Genomic DNA, 21,940 nt, shown 5'->3' on the forward strand with positions numbered 1-21,940 from the left:
GCAGTCCTTGTACATAATGGATTGAGTTTGGACAGAAACTATCTGTTTTTTCTGGATGTGGCCTGTTTCAGTTCCTGATGAGCTGTGAGGTACACAGGACTGTACAGGCAGATTTTGGAGGCTGATTGTTTAGCACTCCTACCAGAGGAGGTAGTCCCTGGTGCCTGTTCTCACTCTAAGCCACTCACTGGGTTCATACATGTTCCATGTTATTTACAATGTCAAACTCTTGGCACCACACATAATCGGGAATTAAAGGAGTACAACACAAAATTGTATATCAAATCATTTGAAATTAAATAACTCTGCTAAATCACCATTCATTAAGAAAAGATGAACCTTTATTTGTGGAGAAATTCCACACATTACAGAAGTATAGAAAAAGTGGAAGAAAGAAATCTTTAAAAAGTAACTGTAAAGGTATATACAATAAGAATATAGACAAGAAAATAAAGTAATTAAAATATAGAAAATTTATAATAAAAACAATGGGAAACATTGCAAATAATGCACCACTTGGCTTTTAGAAGGAGCTTTGCATGTAGGTTGCAGGTTAGGAAAGTGCTGTAATGTTGCGTGATGAGATGTTTGCGTTGGACTGGATTCTCTGTGAAAATATTTTCCTATTTTTCTAATGTGTAGTCATGTGCACCTCGGGATTACATGATCAAGTTGAAACTACATTATATATCTCCAGCCCTTTTCTTCCACTGCCCAGTGTGTAAGTTATAGCATTAACAGAAACCATTTAACTTAATCAGTCCTGTTAAAACTGAAATTCCACTCCAGAATCAACAGAGCTGCCCTGTAACCTTAACATTCATGGTCTTTCCTTCCTTTTGAAGTTATAGAGGCCTCTGTTCCAGTGCCAAATCCATAATCCAATCAGACTTAAAGTATGTTTTAAAATTTAATTTTCACTTCACATGGACCTTAAGAAGAGGTACCTTACAGCTGTTCCATAACATATTCTATTATACTAATTATCGCAAGGTCATTTTAATTTTGACACTTAACAGGATTTAGTTTCCAGCTTTGAAACATACACTGTTCCCAGTTAAAGAGTGCAAAAACGACAGAGAGTTAGACCACTTGAAACAAGGTACAAAATATAACTGCATTAACCGCTCCAGTCAGGAACCATGTGTGATCATATCCACCCTTCAGTCCAAGGCAACACCAACAAGGTCACTGGTTCCTTTGCCGGTTTCCTGAAGAAACATTGAACTCAGGTCAGCTATGCCTATGTGTCTCATCTAATTGTCCAAATGAAGTCATTTGCAGTTTATCAAATTTGCATAATGCAAATGTAAACCGCATTAAAGCTAGTCTGTTTGGATGCAGTGAGCTGTTTTGAAATAACCGAAACCCGATGGATGATTTGGATACCCGATAATGAACAAGCCAGTGCAGATGAATTGTTTACTACCACTGTTACTGCTCTGTGCAAATATTGGATTTTGGCAATGACAGACCCCACACACAGAACATTGCAAAGCATGAACACACACCCTCTTCTGCACTATTTATAGCTCTGTGGGCCTGGAATGCTTTGATTTGTCTTAGCATCCACCACTGTTAAAGAAGGCCTGCAGATGTGCTTCCCTGCCTTCCCCCTGATCACTAATAATACTGGTTAATGCCTCTCTAAGCAACTGAATGAAACTGCACAAATCATGTTTAGGCTGAGTGGATTAAATTCTTAATCAAATTGTGTAGCAAAGCCTAGTCAGTTGTTTTTATGAAGGAAGTTTACAATGGCATGGATCATTTTTTCTTTCAGCTGAAATGTTAAATAAGATTATTCCTGTTTGTTTTGACTACCCAATTTTGACTTCTTTGCATCCACAATGCAAAACAAAAATAGAGACAGATGTTAAAGTTAAGAAATACTGTAGGATAGAATTGGAAACCTGGATAACTCTGAAAATAGAGGTGACATGGAATTTCATTCTGCTGCACCGAAAAAGGAAAAATCCATGAGTTAGTCTGCCACTTTTCCACTGGACTTAAGACACTTGAATTCTTTTGACAAACATTTGAGTATTGATCAGAATCCTGTTACATAAGGTAGGAGGTCCAGCTTGGATGTATGTACTTTCCATGTTAATGGAACTTATTAGTTCATTCATACTACTGGGACAAAGGAAAATGTTTTCCAAGGATCTGAAGTTGTGGCAGGAAAGAAAAAGGCTCCTTATTGCACAATAACATGCCAGCACAGCCCCAACCTTACTCCTTTTAGCAGTGATCTCAGCAGCATCACCATCTACTTGACTCATGTCTACTGTTAATTAGGACACACAACATAATTTTATTACCGAATTACGTCATTAAAAGGCTTACACCTGCTGAAGAGGCATATTCTGCTCCCTTCAGACAGAGCCAGGCTAGCTGTTTCCACCTGTTTCCAGGCTGCTAAGCTAAGTTAGATGGCCACTCATTGCAGCTTAATATCTAATGCACAGTCATGATAGTGGTATCACTTCTCATTTAACTCTGAGTAAGTGTATTTGCTTTCAGACACAGTATCCTAATACAGTTTAGCAGTGACAGACTGACAACATCCAGGTAGGATATGTGGTAGCATATAAACATCTGAGTAGGATGAACTGATGAATGGATGGATGGTCTATTTCAAATATTATCAAAAGAGAACAATTCATTATAGTTCCATTAGAACTGATACCTTTTATCTATCAAAGTTACACTGCTTAGATTTTAAAGCTCACTCACACTTGGAAAATTCAAACAGGGCATTTCTCTAACCCAGACAACTCTACCTCAGTGAGCTGTTTTACATTGATGGAAATACTGCATGAACCTGGAAAAAGTGGCTTCTCTGAGAAAAAAAAAACGACGGAAGTGCAACCTCGACTGTCTGGGCACAGGCAGTTTTCCTTTCTTAAGCCTATGCCATTTTCATTTACTCACATTTCCATAATTTGAGTTGGACAAAAGCTCAGTAACAGTGGAGGAATTTACATCTGGTAGACAAGGCTGCTGGTTGGTTACCCCCAATACACAGGCTCTATGCACTGTGGTTTACAGACTCATTGCAGTCAACTTGTTCACCCAGCAGTCTAGCAGACCACCTCATTCAGACTAATCCATGTCTCAACCCACTCAGATTACCACTCTCCATGTCATGTGTGAATACATCTTCCTATGAATGGTATTATATGAACTGATGTAGTACATGATGCTTTGATTTGTCCTGATGTCTAGAGGATTTGTATTAAATTGCTGAATGCTGTGTTTTTTGTCATATTTTATTAGTCTAGATAACTTCTCTGATGGTTTGGCTAAAGACCACTGTCTTTAAAAATCTGTACAGATGGCAGAAGAATGACTTTAGACTCTGTGTTAAAGCATTTTGACGTCTTCACCTTTCACTGTACATCCAGACCCCTTAGATCCTCTGATCAGCTCCTCTGATCTCTGTTCCACACTCACAGTCGAAACCTAAGGTTCACAGAACTTTTTCCACTGCTTCCAGACTGGAACGGTTTAGCCCTCAGTGTCAGATCTTCCCCATCTGTTGGCACTTTTTGGCACTCCTGGCAATTAAGGACACAGACACTTCTGTGTCTGTGTGCTAAATATGAAGCTACAGTCAGTCACAGTTAGCTGAGGACATCTGGCCAGGACCTGCCCAAAGGGCTACCAGAATCCTTTAAATATAATTTGTTCTTATTTAGTACATTATTTCTTCTATCCATCCATTATCTATACCCACTTATTCCTATTTAGGGTCACAGGGATCTGCTGGAGCCTATCCCAGCACTCTTTGGGTGAAAAGCAGGGGTACACCCTGGACAGGTCACCAGTCCATCATAGGGCCACATAGACACAAACAACCACTCACACTCACTCCTATGGCAATTTAGAATCACCAATCAACCTGACATACATGTTTTTGGACTGTGGGAGGAAACTGGAGTACCCGGAGTAAACCACACAAGCACAGGGAGAATATGCAAACTCCACACAAAAAGGCCCCTGACGGGTTACGAACCAGGAATGTTCACGCTGACAGCGCTAACCACTCAGCCACTGTGCTGCCCATTGCTACAACTTCAAACTCAAAATTTTCATTAATTCATTATCCATTTAGAAACTAAAAGGCACCTCAGCAGGTGAAAGGAATAGAATGGATTGTTTTCCAACACTGCCGAAGTCACAGATTTAAAGTAGATTGGGACATTGAGATTGCTGAAGGGTACTGCAAGAAGTATTATCACTGTTATCCAGTCAATGCTCATGTGATTTATTCAGAGAAGTAGAGTCTGGGACATCTGTTGTTATGTTTGGACACAACTTTCCTCCACAACACAAGCACATAGTGAGGTTTTATGCAGAAATGAAAAAGTGAGTCTGTGAGTCTGTATTTTTGGTGTCTGAGAGGAAACGATATACTTGCATAAGAAGGTTTAACACAGTGGAATCCAGGATATCAGTATTCTTTTTTCCCTTGGATGCTGCCTTACATAACTTTTATTGCAGTGGAGAATTTGTCCACGTGACTACTGCGGTCGGTCTATGTAGTGGTCTTGTTCAGCCTTTTTTTGTTTTCCAGTGGAGTATCAGAAGATGCTGCCTATTTCCATTAGGAAATGGAAATTGATAGTAGCATCTTCCCCCAATGGAAACAGTGGAATTCTTTATATTCCTTGCCCAAAATGAGACATGGTCCCTTAACTATATCCTAAACAGTTTACAGCTGCCTAGTCTCTACTTCTCTTTTATATTTACAAACTGGAAGATATATTGAACTCCTGTTAGAACAGTCTAGTGAAGTAAATTTCATGTAGTGTATCCTGTAATCAAATTTCTCTCTCCCTCTCTCTCTCCCACAGTCTCCTTCAGTAATTTCTTCATCCCTACAATGAAGTTCTTGTGTGCTACTGTCTGAGAGAAGCCACAGAAATGCCTTGGCGCAGGAGTCGGAGACGTCATGGATTCCTGAGTGTGGGGCTTTGCAGGAAAGCCCTGAGTCTCTGACATGGACCGGCTCCAGGTTTCCATGGCAAAGGCGCACAAACAGGAGGAAACACTGAGGGAATCCCGTTATTTTACAGCATTGGACCATTATAAACACCCAGAGCGGGGAAGGAAGCCGCTCTTGATACTCATGTAACCCTTATAGAGCTCTAGGAAAGGGGACTTCATACCAGAAACATAGCTGAAGCTGATGCGGCTGTATGTTTAAGGAGTTTGCGCGCAGCCGCTGTGTCGCAGCGTTAAGTTTTTGAACAGTTTTGTCACTTTTCAACATTTTCAACCGGAGAAAGCTTCTTCTGCTATGGTTGTTAGAGGAGAGTAATTTTTTTCATCTGTTTATTTTCTATTTATTTGACACTTTTTCTCCAGATGTTTAGAGATACTTGGAGGCTGGCACAGTACCACACCATGAGGTCGATGGATCAAGGTACTGCTGAAGTGTTGTGATTATCTGGTAATCAACCCATTTGATTTTTAACCGAACGAGTAGTCTTAGCTTTGGTTGTTTAGGACTGAAATGATGTAATGTCATCTGTCATGACATCTACGTTACATTTCAGAGAAATGTTGATGTTTGGATATGCTGATATAGATATGCTGCTGCGCTTATACTGGATCGGCGCGCAAGAAGCTATTTTACTGATCTGAGTAAGAAACAGCAATGAATAATGCAGTGGCCACAGTTTTACTTTATCGGTAAAAAATGTATTTGGGTCTAAATTAGGGTTAACCTCTAAGATATGCAAGACTGCCCAGCTTTAAACTTCATGATGACATCAGTATGTAGACTGGGGGCAACAATTTTCAAGTCAGCTGTACCTGTAGTTAAGATTTTGACTGATACTGATTCTCCATTCATCTCATTTAAATATGCGAATAATTTGTTGTTCCAAGAACTTTAAGGCTGGCACTTGTGCATAAAAATTCGGTGTTTGTTTTGATGAGATGGCGCAAATTGTTACCGCTGTTAGTGGTTCACTTGGGTGGGAAGCCCAACCTAACCCATTATTATTATTATTATTATTATTATTATTATTGTTGTTGTTGTTGTTGTTGTAGTTAGGATTGGCATGTCACACCACCAATAAGATCAGTTTCTCACATCTCTCAGTGCTGCTGACAGAGCACGTTGTTACAACTACAACTGGAAGGGACGTCCTAGGTCGTGTACGGCGCCATGCGTAAATCTGGGGATTCCCTCAAAAGAACCTCTTTCACCCGCCGATCCACCTGTGCGCAGTACGTATGTACTGACAAACCTGAAGTGACGCCCTGTTTTGACGCCGCGTAAGTCAGCTGTTAAACAGGTTGGGGTTGAGCCCAGGCAGCACCCTGCTGTGTCAGTGCGCCGTGCCAGACACTCGGGGGCAGCAGTAAGCTGCACAGTCTGCCAAAAGACGCGCAGTAATCTATTTGAAAGGGGCAGTTTAATTTATCACTACCACTTTTCATTTTTTCTTTTCTTTTTTTTTTGTTTACTTTATCAACCCATCAATGAAAAGTAGGGGGGCGTGAGTGAAACTCAGAGATGTACTCGAAAATTGTGCATTCAGTGTGAAATTAAGCCCGCCTCCATCTGAAAATAGACCGAGACGAGCTGAAACAGGAAATTTGTGCGTTTTACCTCCCGCAGCTCAGCGAAGCATCATTGGACGCTTGGACAGGTTCTCCAAATTCCCATCAGCTCCGCAACACCTCAGCCGCGTCTCTGTCGCTTCTGAAGTCAGAGGGATCGTTAGGGTGAAACTAGACAGATGAGCACTTTTTACGACGAGAAAGCTTTGGAGGAAGAGCTCATTCGAGTAAACTGTCCTGATGAGGATTTGGAGTTTGAGTACTTGTTTGAATATGAACCACCTTGCAGCGACTTTGCTGGGGGAGCTCAAGGTTTGTCCATGGCCTTTTTTTTTCTTTTTTGAGTTGACTCCTCTTCCTCTCTTGGTTATTTCTGACCTCAAAGTTAATACAGCGTCTTTAGGGTTTACTCACGTGAATGAGGAAGAAAACAGGAAGTACATTTATCAGGCTTCTTAATGAGGGCTCTGATCTCTGATGTCCATGTGAAACAAGAAGCTTTTCCTTTCCAGCTTGTCACTTTTATATTAGTTGAAGTTAAAAATGAACTTTGGGGTGCAGCTGCATGTACTGATGTCATTTAGAGAAGTCTTGAATAGCTGTTATTGGAATATTGGTAAATAACTGTCGCTGTGACACTGTTTATGTTTTTAAATGCATGTATATGTGATGTGTTTAATCTCTCATCCTCTGTAGATGACCCCAACCTTGCATCTCACAAAGTCCTCAGCTCTGAGCCTGAGCAGCCTTTTCCTCTGGAGGAGGCCTCTCCATACGGCATCAAGTCCTGCAGTCCCTCCTACAGTGAACAAAACCCCGAGGTTCTACCAGGATATGACAACCAGGAGGCCAGAAACTTCCTGGACAGTACTCGGCCTGTAGGCCTGGCTCTGAGCCCACGGATTGAAATCACCCCCTCCCGTGAGCACTATAGCCATGGTCGGGATTCCCTGCAGAACCACCACCTGAACATTAGTCCAAGACCCACCCTCACTGTTCCTGGCCACGAAAACCTTGCCTACCGTGAACCTCAGTGCCTGAGTCCCGCTAGCAGCAACTCCTCCACCAGCTGGCATTCGGAGAGCTACTCCCCCTGGGCGTCACCTTGTGTGTCCCCCAGCAGTGGCCAGAACCCTGGAGACCTCTGCCCCCGTTTACAGAATATCCACACTGGCTCCCCGCGCACCTCCCCAGGCACCTCACCTCGCACCAGCCTAACTGAGGACAGCTGCCTGGGTCACCGGTCACCCTCCCCCAGACCTGGCTCCCGCTCCACCTCCCCACAGGGCAAACGCACCTACGACATGTACAGGAATCAAGGCTTAGTCCCTGGGCAACGCTCTCGTAGCCCCTCCCCCCACGGTGGCCATGAAGATCACAACACTGGTGTCCTCTATACGCACAGCAGTCTTGCTGATGCCATGAATGGGTTTGGCTCAACTCAGCCAGGCCTTGTGCCCAATAAAATAGTCAAGACATCCAACCAGGTTTACACTCTGTACTCAGAGAACCATGGAGAAGGAAACTACTTTGGCGACCATGACATAAAAAACAAACCTGCTGCAGAGCCTTTCTTTGTTATCCCTCCTATTTGGCCCAAGCCTCTGGTTTCTAGCATTTGCAGGTAAATTGGCAGGGAAACCAGAAGCTTACTGCTTTTGGTTAACACATATCCACAAGGTAACCTCCCCAAGTATTTCTTTTTTTTTTTTTACATTTTTATCCTTTTCCTTACTTTTCAGTAGCATCCCGCTGGCCTCTCTGCCCCCACTGGAGTGGCCGATCCCCAGTCACACAGATCAGTATGAGCTTCACATTGAGGTGCAGCCCAAGCCACACCACAGAGCTCACTATGAGACAGAGGGAAGCAGAGGTGCAGTCAAAGCCACAACAGGAGGACACCCGGTTGTGCAGGTACGCCCAAAACAAGAGTAAATGAAAGTGTTTAGGATCGTTTAAATAAGTACAAAAATATTAAGTTAATAGTGGTTTCAGTGTCTTGAATGAGCTTTCAGTGCGTCCGGAAACCCCGATGGGATGATCCGATTTCATACCTTTTACACACTCGCTGCTGGTGGTTTTACTGCCCAGGGCCAGCTATATGAAAGTGATGAGTTGCTGTGATTACTCTCACATCTCTCCCTTTTTTCACTTTCTGAAACAAATCATAAAGGACACACTAACCTCAGACATATGACACATAGTAACCACCCTGAGAATTGAACTCAGGTCAGCAAGCAGCACAGGCTCTCTGATGGAGTTTTTTTCTCTCTTCCAGCCTAAAATAGTATGCTGTTGTGTGCCCTCGCCCCACACAAACAGATCTGTGTTCATGTTGTCCCTGACTTCCTCTTACACGCTGGTGTTTGACTATGTGGGTTGCATATTAGGAAGCTGAGTTACAGTGCTGAAACCCTCAGCCTATCTAGACATTTCTACTAAATAATTATAGATTGCAAAAAAAAAAAAGTGTTAATATTTCTGTTAAAGTAACAACATACATTCAAATTCATGCATGTTGAAATTAGTTGCGACACACTGGTTGCTGCGGTGTCCCCGAATAGCTTTAACTTCCCTTTCTTTGTGTTACTGTGGCGACATTTCAAAGCTGGTCTTGTTAGAGATAGTAAGGACTTGGAAATAAAACTTCTCTTGCTTCTTTTCCATTTTCGGCCCATCCCTGAAAGCCTCACCCTGAGGTCAGTTCTGTGTGGTTTGCCAGGCCAATCAGATGGTCAGGGCTGGCTAGCCACGGCTGCACTCCTTCACCTCGTCGTTCCCTTCCTCTTCTCCTCCTTCACTCTCTCCGGGCGTCAAACCCCCCACTTTACTTTTCCTACACTGCTCCCTGTCATGACTCACTGCTCCTTCCACTGCCATGACAACAGGCCGACAGCTCACATGGCCTGATGAGTGTTTGCATTCAGTTTCATGCTCTACCTGGATATAGAAGCAGCGCGCTCTTACACGTTGCCATAGTTTCTGCTTACATTCAACAGCTGCTGTGAAGTCTGACAGTTACATTCACTTAGACTGTCATGTACACATATCATTTTTCTTGCCATTTAATAAAAGGGGCAGTTTCTCACTAGAAACAGCAGATAGGAAATGAACTACACACTGCAATTTTTTTTTAGCTAGTCATGCTTATTACATATAGAGTCACAGTGTGTGTCAAGTCACTGGGCAACCAGTTCATTCTATGGTAAAGGTTATGCACTATAGTGTTTGCACAAAAACAGCATTTAGATGCAAGTTGATGCTTTGTGGTTTTTGCAGGTTTCCTCAGGAGACACTTCAGATTAAAAGTAACTTCTCTCTCTCTCTCTCTGTCTCTGTCTCTGTCTCTGTCTCTCTCTCTCTCTCTCTCTCTCTCTCTCTCTCTCTCTCTCTCTCTCTCTCTCTCTCTCTCTCTCTCTCTGTGTTCTGTTCTGTTCAGTTCAGTTTACAGTTTCATATATCATATATTTTTATTTTCTGCTTCTATTTTCAGCAGGGCATTTAAATAGGTCTAATGCTGAATGCATCAGGCTAGCTGTTTTATTTTATTTTTTTAGGAAAGGGAGGGCACCTGGTATATTCTCCATCCTGTTATGAGAGAGCATTGGTACAGAGATGTGAGATCTGTGCTGGCTTCTGTTTAAGGCAGCAGAAGAGAACCTCATGCTTTTACACGTGGCACTGATCAGCCACCTCTGGGGCAAACCACATCTGGAAATACAGAATTGGAACAAAAGGGAATCAGAGGAATGCAACCAGTTTAAAGTGACAGACATTTTCTTAAATAGTAATGTATTCCTGTTTAATCACCGGACAGATGGAGCTTTAAATAAAGTTAAAAAAAACAAAAAAACAAGTCAGTTTCTTGTGTCTGCAGTTACATGGCTACAGAGGCAAGGAGCCACTTGGCCTGCAGATCTTCATTGGCACAGCGGACGAGCGCATCCTCAAGCCCCATGCCTTTTATCAAGTCCACCGTATCACTGGCAAGACAGTCACGACCACCAGCTTTGAGAAGATTATAAATGGCACCAAAGTCCTAGAGATCCCCCTGGAGCCAAAGAACAACATGAAAGCAATGTGAGAATGTGTGCATTGTGTTTCTGAATAATTAAATTTCTTCTTTTTAGTGTGTTTGCCAGCGGTTATACATTTGTTTCTGTTCACAGAATTGACTGTGCTGGTATCCTGAAGCTCAGGAACGCTGACATTGAGCTGAGGAAGGGCGAGACTGACGTGGGTCGGAAAAACACACGAGTTCGTCTTGTGTTTCGCGTGCATATACCTCAGCCTGGAGGCCAGCATGTCTCTCTCCAAGTGGCCTCGCATCCCATTGAGTGCTGTAAGCAGCTACCCCTAAAATATGTTTATGATAAATATTATATATTTAAACTTCTCTTAAAAAAATAATTACAAGTCCCGATTCAATGCAACCTTTATAAATTCTACTGATGTTTTTATCAGTTAACAAAACTTTGTACCAATCAACGACTTGACGACTTGACGTTCAAATGAGTTTGGAGCCTGGCTGATAGTCCATAAGCCGTGGTTGCACAAAGATGTCTTTATGCAATCAGGGCTTCCATCCAGTAGGTGGGCGCTGCATATTTCTGTGTACCTGTCTGTATGTGTGCAGTAGTAAAAGTCTGTTTGGGTACATCAGTGCATGTGTACACAGTGTTATTAAAGCACCTGGTGTAATCAAAACTCAAACAAGAAGGTCCCTTATCTAGCTTTAACCAACACTCCGATCAAGACATGAGATTCATTATATTAGTGTGACACAGGCTGAATGTAATATGCTCCTGTCATTGTAAAATTTAAAAAAAACATGACGCGCAATGTAATATCATTTTATAATCGTCATTTCCCATCTGTTTTCCTGTCACAGAAACAATGGTTGGTGCCTGTATGGTGTAAGATGAGTTTTAGAACAATCGCTGTCAGTGAAAACCAATCATGCGTAAAGTTGCTGGCAAACACGCTGCTTATACATCTGTCAGGCTTGTTGATTAGCAGGCTTTCAGTAATGTCTGTGAGGAGACAGGATACGGTCTTTTACTTTACCCTTGTTCAAGCATAGCAACCGAGCCACTGTCATTTATATAGTAATAATAAATCAGTAATACTTTAATATACTTTAAAATGTCATAATTATGGAAACTATGATCCTGAAAAAGTTTAATTTAAATTCCTGTTCACCATTTCAAGCTTTCCATAAATCAGGTAGTATATACTGTCAGGCTGCTTTATCAGATTGCATCAGACTCTTCCTGTACAGTACTTTACTGTAAGTAAAGACTCAGGCAACCTTAAAATTTTAGACTGCTGTTTCCTCACCTTGGTTGAGATTTATACCACAGCTTATTAAAACCGAAAGCAAAGATTTTAACCTTTCCATTACTGTCTCACCTTTTTATTGTAAAGCACTGTAAGAAGTAGCTGTGCACTTGTCAGAAACCAGTAGATAGTTTGAAAATGATGCTTTGATATGTCTACATGTATTCTCAGTGTAAAGTAAACTGTTGGGGGCTGTAAATAATGATTGATTAATTTGAAGATTAGTCTTTTGATTTAAAAGCTCAAATATGTTTAGTATTTACAGTCACATAAAACACCGAAAAGCAGAAAAACTTCACAGTGGTGAAATTGATTTGAGGATTTTTACAATTTGTTTTTGTTAGATGACTAAAATGATGCAGTTACCAAAATTATTAGCAGTATTTTTTCTGCTAGTTCACAAATTAACTTAATTGACCTAAGCTTTAGTATTATGTGAGTGAGTGGTGTGGTTAGTTGAGAAGCATGAGGACTGTAAACAGACAGTAAATGTTACACACACCCTCTCTGTGTCCCTGCAGCTCAGCGGTCAGCGCATGAACTGCCCATGGTGGAGAAGCAGGACATGGACAGTTGCTGTGTTCTGGGCGGCCAGCAGATGATCCTGACTGGGCAGAACTTCAGCTCCGACTCCAAGGTCATTTTTATGGAGAAAACCCAGGGTGAGTGGCAGAGAAACACATCAGCTCGTGTCTTGTGGGGAAAAAAAGCCATTTACTCTTTTATTGATTACTGCAGCATTTAAGTTAACTATGAAGATATACACCACAAAAAATCCAAACCCATGACTAAATCTATAAAATCTCTGGTTTGTGCATCTGTTAGTTGTGCTATTACACAATGCAGTGCCATCACAGCAATCGAGGTGACTCATCAGTAGCAGTGTCTGTGTAACTTTCACATTTCACCTCCATCATTGTTTGGATGGAACTGCATGAGTTATTTGCATGACCCCAATGATAACACTGCTGCCTGACTTCCCTTTGGCCTTTTCTGCCTCACTGACAGCCTTGGTGTCTTATCACCACTCACTGGACCTTTTGTTGTTTGATTAATGGTTCAACGTGCCACATGACAGGTGAATTTGTGTATGTTTGTTGAGGCTCCTGGTTAAAACTCAACTATATCTGGTTGGAACTAAAGAATTTCCTTATATATTCTTTCCTAGAAATGAAATGCATGTTGTTATAGTTTAAGTTTAGTAGATGGAATTCATGTTTTGACCCTTGTATCTAGTTATCACATCTCTGTGTCACCTGTTTAAGGTCAAATTAAAAAACAGCTGATGCAAATTTAAAATGAGTTACCTTTTAAAATTAATTTAAAGAGCGAGTTGTATGTGATTTCCATATTGCAGGTAGGTTTGTTTTTAGCCCTAGTTGCAAATCATGGTCTCTTACAGTTCTAAGTCATTTACCTTTAGCTGCTACTCAGAGGTTCTCTGGTACAGTTATGTTCAAATACTTGATTGTCTGATAATGTGACTCACTGCTGTATGAGAGTGGAATGTTTGGGTTTTGAAATGCAAACACTACACAGAGTACTTCAGCTAAAACGTGGACCCACAGCAGCTGGCTAATTTTTATTTATTTATTTTTTCCCTGCTGCTGTGTTACACAACACCGTAGTAATGGATAGTAAAAGAGAGACGGAAAAAGACATCTTACAAAGAGGGATTGCCATTGTTTTGGAGAATTTCTGTATGACAGAGTTCTGGAGCAGCGCAGCTGTGAAATCCCTGTGAATGAGAGACAGCTGCCTCTGGCTGGAGCTCCCCTGGCTCTGGCGCTTGGACACAGGCTGTATAAAGGGAAGGAAAGCTTCCCCAGCCAAGTCAAGCCTGCTCAGCCTCTGCATTTAGCTCAGTTGGGAGAACAAGAGTCGGGGTATCCCTGAGATTAGCGATGCAACAAAGTGTAAACACAAACACATGCCAAGAAAGCAGAAGTTGTCACGTTTTGTACTCAGTGGAGAGAGTTGATCATAAAAGTAAGGTTGAGGAAAAAAAGTTGGCAAGCTGTGTAGAAACCCCCTTCCTCCCTTTGACTCATTTGAGCCATGTGTTTTGATCTGAGGGCTTCCCACCTACAATAACATCCAAACAGAACTCACTGTAGCATATTGTGTATCATGCGTTAGGACGCATGGAGTTTACATTTACGGTTTTCTAGTTTTTCCACCTAAACAACAACAGAACTGTAATATGATAAAGTGTGACATAAAAAACCTTTATTGTAACAAATGTGGAGAAGTCCGTGTGCTTGCAGTTCTCATCACCTTCCTGCCAATGCTGTGTTTCTGGCTACTGCATTACCATTGTGTCAGCACTGCACTGGAGAGACAGACAAGTGTTCAGCACCAAATGTTATTCTGATTAGTAATTGAATGTGTGTTTGGGGCAGGATAGGAAGAGGCTTAAAAATGCTATTATCTACATGCGCAAAAAGGCTGTTTCTGTGATCATGAATTTTAAAGCAAATGTTGTCAGATGTTGTGTCTCAGCACCCACTGTATATAACGATGTCCAAATCAATGAGATGAGATAAACAAAGTGTTTGAAAATACAGAAGGTGACTTCATTTAATTTTTTTTAGTTCATCGTTTTCCAAATTTACAGGCTAAATATTTGTAGAGAGATACCACTGTCCGGGTCATCTTGAAAAACTAAACCCTAATTAGTTTACAGAGTTAGTTATCGCATTTAGGTTTTCACTTTCTCTTTTTGTTCCTAGATGGGCAACAAATTTGGGAAATGGAAGCCACAGTGGACAAAGATAAGAGCCAACCTGTATGTATTACACATAATACTGTTCCTTAAGTGCTCATTTAATGCCTGCACCAGATGCATCAGTTATCATGATTTAGTAACTCATTTTAAATAAAAACATCAGTAGATAATAGTGCATTGTCTTGTAGAACATGCTGTTTGTGGAAGTCCCATCCTACCGAGACACGTCTGTCTGCCAATCTGTCAAAGTCAACTTCTATGTTATCAATGGCAAGAGGAAGCGCAGCCAACCTCAACATTTCACCTACACCCCACTGCCATGTAAGACTGCAGTTCAGACTCTTTGTCCTGTGCTTATAGTAAATGTCGCTTCAGGGTTACAGTGTAAAAAAAATTAGTTATTATTATTAATAGTACATAGAAAATCTTAAAAAATTAGTACCTACTCCCTCCTCTCAGAACTTTAATAGCGTTTGTTTGATCTTTTGGTTTCGTTCAGCTCCGTCCATCAAGACAGAACCTATAGATGAGTATGAGGCAGAGCACATGGGCTTTGCTATGCCTCAGATCTTTGGCTTATCACATCATTCCTACTACCAAAACCCACGCAGCATCCTCCACCCAGACAATGGTCTGGTCTCCACCTCTTGCCAGCGCCTCAGCTCCAGCCTTCCAAGTCAAGATGCACGTTTCCAGCAGCAGAGCCCGGCCATTGTGTATTCCCGCGGTGGCAAGAGTCTGAGTGGCAGTCCCAGCCTTTATCAGCAGACAGTAGGGATGATGTCCGAGTCTCACCGCTCAGTTCTGGTCCACACAGGCTCCCCAGCTCAGTCTGTAGGTCCCATCAGTGCCAGCCAGCACCCTTCTATCATCCAGTTTTCCCCCACCAACCACCACCTGCTTCGGGCAGTAGACCCTCAACCTCTCAGTGCTCCACAGCCTGACACCCAGCAGGTCATCTACTGTGATGGTTACTCCCCTCAGGCAGCTGCCACTCATTCACCCACACACCCTCAGTCTGAGACGGCCGTGACCCAGCCTCAGCACTATCCCACTGTGATCCAGCAGCAGCCCTACGTGCATAAGGGGCCGCAGAAAAGTCGGGCTTTACCTGGCACGGTGCCTGTGGAGGCTCCAGGGGACAGACAGCGCAGGGTGACAGTCAAAGAGGAAAACTTGGACCAGGCCTACCTAGATGATGGTGAGTGTAAGTTAATGCTTTTATATTCTGTGCGAGTGGGACTGCTTGTTGTTTCATTCACAGTGTGTGTCTTCAGCCAAGTGTGAGGGGAGACAGGCAGCCAAAGTGATGGATATGCACAATGGCATTTTGTGAAAGAGATGAATAATAAGACCCACCATCAGAGATATGACTTTTCCTAAGAACAATTCAAGGATATTTACAATATCTGTGCCATCTCATTTTTACACATCCCGGGCCAATCTACGTGCTATAGTATCCCTCTGAGTAAAAGCTCACGCTGTTAAAACAATCCTCAAAAGGAGGTGTAGTTATGTTCCACTCAAGGTGGAAATAACAAGAATTATGAGTCATGTGTTTATACTTGTGTTCGTCAACCCTATTACCCTCTGACAGAATTAATGTCAGTCCACAGTCAGCAGCAAGTAGGAGGTTGAACCTCTTCCTTATTTTGAAGCCAAGGGTTCTCCGGTATATGTTAGGTTTTACAATACCATGACAGGCTGTGAAAGGGATGTAGTATGTTTCTCTTCTTTAGCCTGTGTCAGCCAGGTAGAGTTCAAAGGCAGCCTGAAGTTGTCTTCATGCTGCTCTGTTCAATAGAGTCCATTCCGCCGGTGACAGGGGTCTGTGAGCAAATTAGCTTTTTTTTTCTCGCTCACTCAGATTAAAGAGAGAGAGAGAGAGAGAAGGAAGGAGAAAAAGTGTCACCCTCCTGACCGCCCGGACATGTTGACATTGTTATGAAGTCAAAAACAACTTCCATAGCAACCATTGTCAAACAGTGGAACGGGCTACCTGGGAGAGCTGGGGAAAGCCTCTTTGTTTGTTATAGTTGGCCAGGGCTGCTCCTTGGCCTTACGCCCCTCAGTGCTGTGGGGGAACCCACCAGGGGATTAGCTTTTTTTCCTGCAAGATTCTGCCAATCTGGCACAAGAAATTCTTATTTGCAGCTGCTTTCCTCCAAAAATACAGCCTGATCCCTGTATGATAGCAGGAGGGTGGAGTGTGGTTTGTAGGAAAAGGAAACTTGCCATGTGTGCATGTGTGTTTGAATGGAAATAATGAAACAAATTTTCAAATAAAGGCCAGCAATGGAATTTGTGTTTTTTGGATGGACCTTGCAGGGTTTCCCTTAGTAAACAGCAACAGGCCTGTGAGGTGGTAAACTAAGGAATCAGAGGGACAGTCAGACTGGGCCTCCTGTTTTATTCTCTCATCAGAAGTTGATGATGGCCAGACATCTTCCTAAGGTGCCTCTTTGTTGAGTTTTAGTATTTTTGTACTCAAAGCATGTTACCTTCTCTATGTAAAAAAACAACAGGCGGTTCTCTTGTTTTAGAAATATAAAATGAGTGGTACCTTTATAATACCACATCCCTGAATTTAAAACCTTATTCATAATGCAGTTGCAGTTGGATGCTGTGTTGTCTTCTTTTCACGGATGGATTATCACACGTAGGTGATAATCCACCCACCCATATTGTAGGGTCTAGTCATCACATTTAATGAGAAAAAACGGGGGACTTCCCAATATTCAAAACTTTTTTTTTTTACAGACAAAGAGTGAGAAGATAAGTGAAGTCAAAAAAATCCCTCTGTGACTGCGGAAGTGTTGAAGCATGATCTGGACCTCAAAACTATCATTTAAGTTGGGACCATCAAACACAGTTTCACCAAAGTGAGATTGTCAACATTACTCATCGAGACATGTGTTTCAGTCTGTAGTCATTTTTGAAAAAAGGGTGATGCCACATCCTGGTATCATCACAGTGTTGTGGTCGATAACTGTCACATCTAAAAGGTGTCTGAACTGTGTCAACCAAAGTGACAAGTGTTAAATGAAAGTCAGATATTTCATTTCATACTAAACCTTACGCCACCCACACAGAGTGCTTTATCTTCAGCCCTCACGCTAGTTCCCATAGCTCCTGCTGGGGCTCAAACAAGACAAGGTCCTACTGAGTGATATTTATATTTATTTATTACTGCTTAACCTTTGGACCACTACGGTCAGCAGTATCTGGCATAGTGCACTGCATGCTATGTAGTTTGTGAAAAGAAGAAGAGATCCACTGGCATAGCCTACAAAGGCAGAAAGTGACAGATTTAGTGGGTGTGGAATAAAGCCCAGAGGCAGTGGAGCAGGTGAAATTGTTCCAGCAGGTAAAGATCAGGACAGGAGCGATAAAGCACACAGCAACAGCCTGGTGAACATGCATTAGTCTCAGCTCACTTAAAGCCATTTAAAGTTGGTTGTATCCAAACAGGACTATGGCTCTAGTGATGAACCGCTGACTTATTACAGTGTAGAAGTTATTACATTAATTTTGCTAATGCATGGGGATTTCAGCAGGTTCATATTTTAAAAGATTATCTTAAAAACAATACTTACGTACAATTCCATGCTAGTGACTCTTTAATATAGCATAAACTATAGGTTGGAGCTCATATGAGGTTTTAGCAATCTGAGTTATTCCGATCAGTTCGCTATCTTCCAAAATTAAGCATTGCTTAAAGACTGACTTAGAAAATACATAAGCAATGACACATTGGATGTGGGGTCAGACATTGCTATGGCTTTTAGGTCCATGCTGTAATTACAATCCCATATCAGCCCATCACTCCAACTGATCCAGTCGCAGATAGCCCATGAACATACTGTGCACCCCTCCACACACAAATACATACTGTACACTGTATGAACATGCAAATACTTGCAGACGAACAACATGCTCACAGCAGGCAGTGTGCAGTCACTAAGTCAGCTACTGTACAGGCCATCTCTCCCTCCTCCCACCGTCCAATGGTAAACAGTACAACGCATTGGTGCAGAACTCAGAAGCCAGACACTCCGCTATTGAATAGACTAGCCTGAGTGTTCCCTGGGCCAGCCTCAAATGGCCAATACGTGCCAACCCTTCATTAGATTCAGTAAAGCCCCAGTGTTTGTTGCCCGGTCGTGGTGCTCCTGCGCTTCTCTAAGCTGGTTTTATGCTCAGGAAAAATCCTGTGGCACTGCTAGGGAGATGAAAGTTTCTTGAAGGCATTAGGTGTCAAAAGGAATTCCTCTAGAGACTAAAATAAATAGGGAAACTGATGTTGTGACGATAGCAGGTCACCCAGTTTGGCTGCTCTTACAGTTTGGCTATAAAATGTGCTCAGTGTGTTGAGCTCCTGTAACGGATTGTTTCTCTTTCACGTCTGCAAATGTTGGATGGAAGATCATTCTGTCTGTTCTCTGATTTTATTTACAGCTCTTGACTGCTAGTCCTAAATAAAGATATGCCATCTCCCTGGAAAAGTTACTTTTTTTTTGTAGCCGATTTTCTGGTGAGCTGTTCTTTCCTCTTTTAATATTTGAACCCTTTGCCTCTCTGCTATATTAAGGCTTTTAATAGAGTGTAAATAAGCAAAACGAACAAACTTCCCCTACTTGAAAAATAAGGCAGTGCAAAGTGGCACAATTTAATATTTTATAAATCTAGTGGTTCCTTCAATGATAAATCATCTCAATATCTAAATATATTTCATCCTCCATTCATCCAGTTAAGGTCTAAGGGAATAGTTTGACTTGCAGCAGAAGTTGCAGCAGTGTTTGAAGGAGGGAAAATTATATTACTCTCATATTTACAGCTTAAATATGAGGCTGCAACCAGTTAGCCTAGCATACCTTTACATAAAGACAAGAAACGGGTTAACAGCTCACCAGACTTTCTGCAAAGGTACCTCTAAAGCCACTTTTACCACTTTGTTTCCCTGACAAGGATGTACATTCTTTTGAACTTTTGCACAGACCCAGACTAGCTGGCTGCAGACTGCTAAATGAACCATGTTTTGCATTTTTATTAGTTATTGCCGTTAGTCAGATTTCACTTCACATACGTTGTTTAACTTCAGTTGAATAACCCAATCCCAAAGTATTTCCCATTACCATGGCTACAAAATGGCTTGGGTATAGGCAAAAAGCTTTTTTGGCCCACTTTGATAGACTTTTATTACTCATCGGCACTAATGAGTTCCCTGAGGCGCAGTGGAAGCAGTGGCACCAGCCTGTAATGTGTCAGAGTAACACTGTACACAGACACACAGAGTAGGCTTCCAAGACTGGGCTCAGCACAGATGGTGTGGCATATCTGGAGAGGACTTGTTACACACAGTTGTCAGTCCTTCCTGCTTAATGCAGAACTACCTGTTAAACGTTTGGCTTTTGACTTTTTAAGCAGAGGTGAGCAGAAGCGGTTAGATGTCAGTGGTTAGTTCCAAATAATGAAAATCTGTAGTTTTCCTGTTAATAGGTATAAACAATATCAATTATTTAATCCTCAGATCCATTATTTGATTTTATCTTAAATGCATGACACAGGTTTTACATCCTCCCGCTCACTGTGCTTCTATTTTTGGAACCATGAACTGTGAAAGTTTCCATTTCAACCCCCTTCCTCTTCTGTTGATGTGTATACACACACTTGCAATCATCTGAGCAACAGGAAGCAATCGCTTACACTCCAGGCTCTTGCATAGCTCAGCCTCTAGTGGTTACTCAACATTAATGCAACATTTATCTTTCTGCCAACAGTGCCTTGCACAGAAATGTCACGCAGTATTTCAAGAATGTGTTTGTCTTTTTTTTTTTTTTTTTTAGAAGAGGTTTGTTTGAACACTGTTTGGGAACTCTATTGTAAAAACCCTAAATTTGATCTGGCCACTGTCTTAACATCCCTGTTCCTTTGCTTTACAGTGAACGAGATTATACGAAAGGATCTGACTGGCATCCAGGCCAGAGGGCAGACATAGAGGACAGACTGAGGAGGAAATGACAACATACCCCTCCCCGACACACAGACATTCTTCAGCTTGACAATGAGGTGACGCATTTCCACCACCAATCAAACCTTCTCTTCCTCATTTTCTGTACCAGTAGAGAGAGAAATATCAGCTTCTGGCTGCTGTGTTTGCTTTGGATGTTTTCCTGCAATAAACATTTGGTGACTAGAAGAATTCATCTGACCTGTAACATCCGCCACCAACACCGAGCAGGTTTCCAGGGAGCTAGTGAGAAATAACCAACAAATGTGCCTTATTTTGTTGATTTTTGCTTCAGGTTCCAGTTTGCTTTACAGAAGAAAAAGATCAAATACAGTGCAAGTGAATTCCCACAGAACAGCATGCCGCTGTACTGCCCACTGGGCTGCCTCTCATATGCTTGCCTCATACTAGTGGTTGGTAGTTATGTAGCAGTTTCACAAGACATTTCCAAAATTATTTTTTTTAATATAAATTTTACATGTCAACATGTTGATGATGTGACAAACATTTAGCCCAAAGATGATATTTCTTGGCCCAAAGCTTGTTGTTGTTTAATTCTTCTTGCACAATTTGTGTATTTTATGTATGTATGTAGATTTACTTACATGCTGATCATCTCATTTTAAGTGAAATGCACTCTGCCTTAACCATATACAAATGAACTATTGTGACACCTCCTGATATGCACTGTTTTGAACAATAGAGGGGGTCAATGTTATTACTCTTTATATAATATTGAGTCGTGAAGAATGTATCCTTTTATATTCGTAAAATATATATTGCAATTTAATCAGGTAAGAGACAGTGAGACAGCATGGGACTACATTCTTTTTTTAAATGATTTCTATGCTTGAGGTAACTTTTTTTTTTTTCTATCTTGCATTTAAATCATTGAAATGTGCCTAAAGTCTGGCTCACGCAAAATGAAGTGTGAGATTTTGTACATTCTGAGTTAATGATGGTCTTTTTGGTTTTTTTTTTTTTTTTTTTTTTTTTAAATCAGATTTGATTTGTTGATAGCAACGTCATCTGGGGCTCTTTCCAGGGTTGAAGACCAAATATTCAAATTTTATACTGTGTGTTTTGTGTATAATTGCTTTTGAGTCTACCGTAGTGACAATCAGTATACTCGACGCTAAATGCCTGCCGATGCAGAAGCTCCATGCTTGCCACTGTAAAGAGCATTCATGTTAATTTCTGCTTTTTCCTGTCATACTGTTAGCACTATGGGGATGTACAGTATGGATAACTGATGCACAAAAACAGTTTGCTTTGACAAAAGC

The 21,940-nt window shown here is 41.6% G+C and overlaps 1 protein-coding gene across 4 annotated transcripts; it reads left to right on the forward strand.

Moving 5' to 3' along the window:
* Nucleotides 1-6,601: 6,601 nt before the first annotated feature.
* nfatc2a (nuclear factor of activated T cells 2a) lies at nt 6,602-21,607 on the forward strand. Of its 4 annotated transcripts, none has more exons than XM_026332733.1 (10): nt 6,602-6,891; nt 7,276-8,203; nt 8,325-8,493; nt 10,457-10,659; nt 10,749-10,921; nt 12,441-12,581; nt 14,652-14,707; nt 14,836-14,968; nt 15,147-15,854; nt 20,590-21,607. In XM_026332733.1, the coding sequence occupies exons 1-10, from the start codon at nt 6,759-6,761 to the stop codon at nt 20,643-20,645; spliced, it is 2,700 nt and encodes an 899-aa protein (XP_026188518.1). In that variant the 5' UTR covers nt 6,602-6,758; the 3' UTR covers nt 20,646-21,607. The 4 variants fall into 4 exon arrangements, with proteins under 4 accessions (XP_026188518.1, XP_026188517.1, XP_026188521.1 ...); XM_026332732.1 differs by having other exon boundaries at nt 8,322-8,493; nt 20,590-21,606; XM_026332736.1 differs by having other exon boundaries at nt 8,322-8,493; nt 15,147-15,848; nt 20,590-21,606.
* The last annotated feature ends 333 nt before the right edge of the window (nt 21,608-21,940 follow it).

This window comes from Mastacembelus armatus, chromosome 7 (assembly GCF_900324485.2).
Source record: "Mastacembelus armatus chromosome 7, fMasArm1.2, whole genome shotgun sequence".
NCBI classification, from domain to species: domain Eukaryota; kingdom Metazoa; phylum Chordata; class Actinopteri; order Synbranchiformes; family Mastacembelidae; genus Mastacembelus; species Mastacembelus armatus.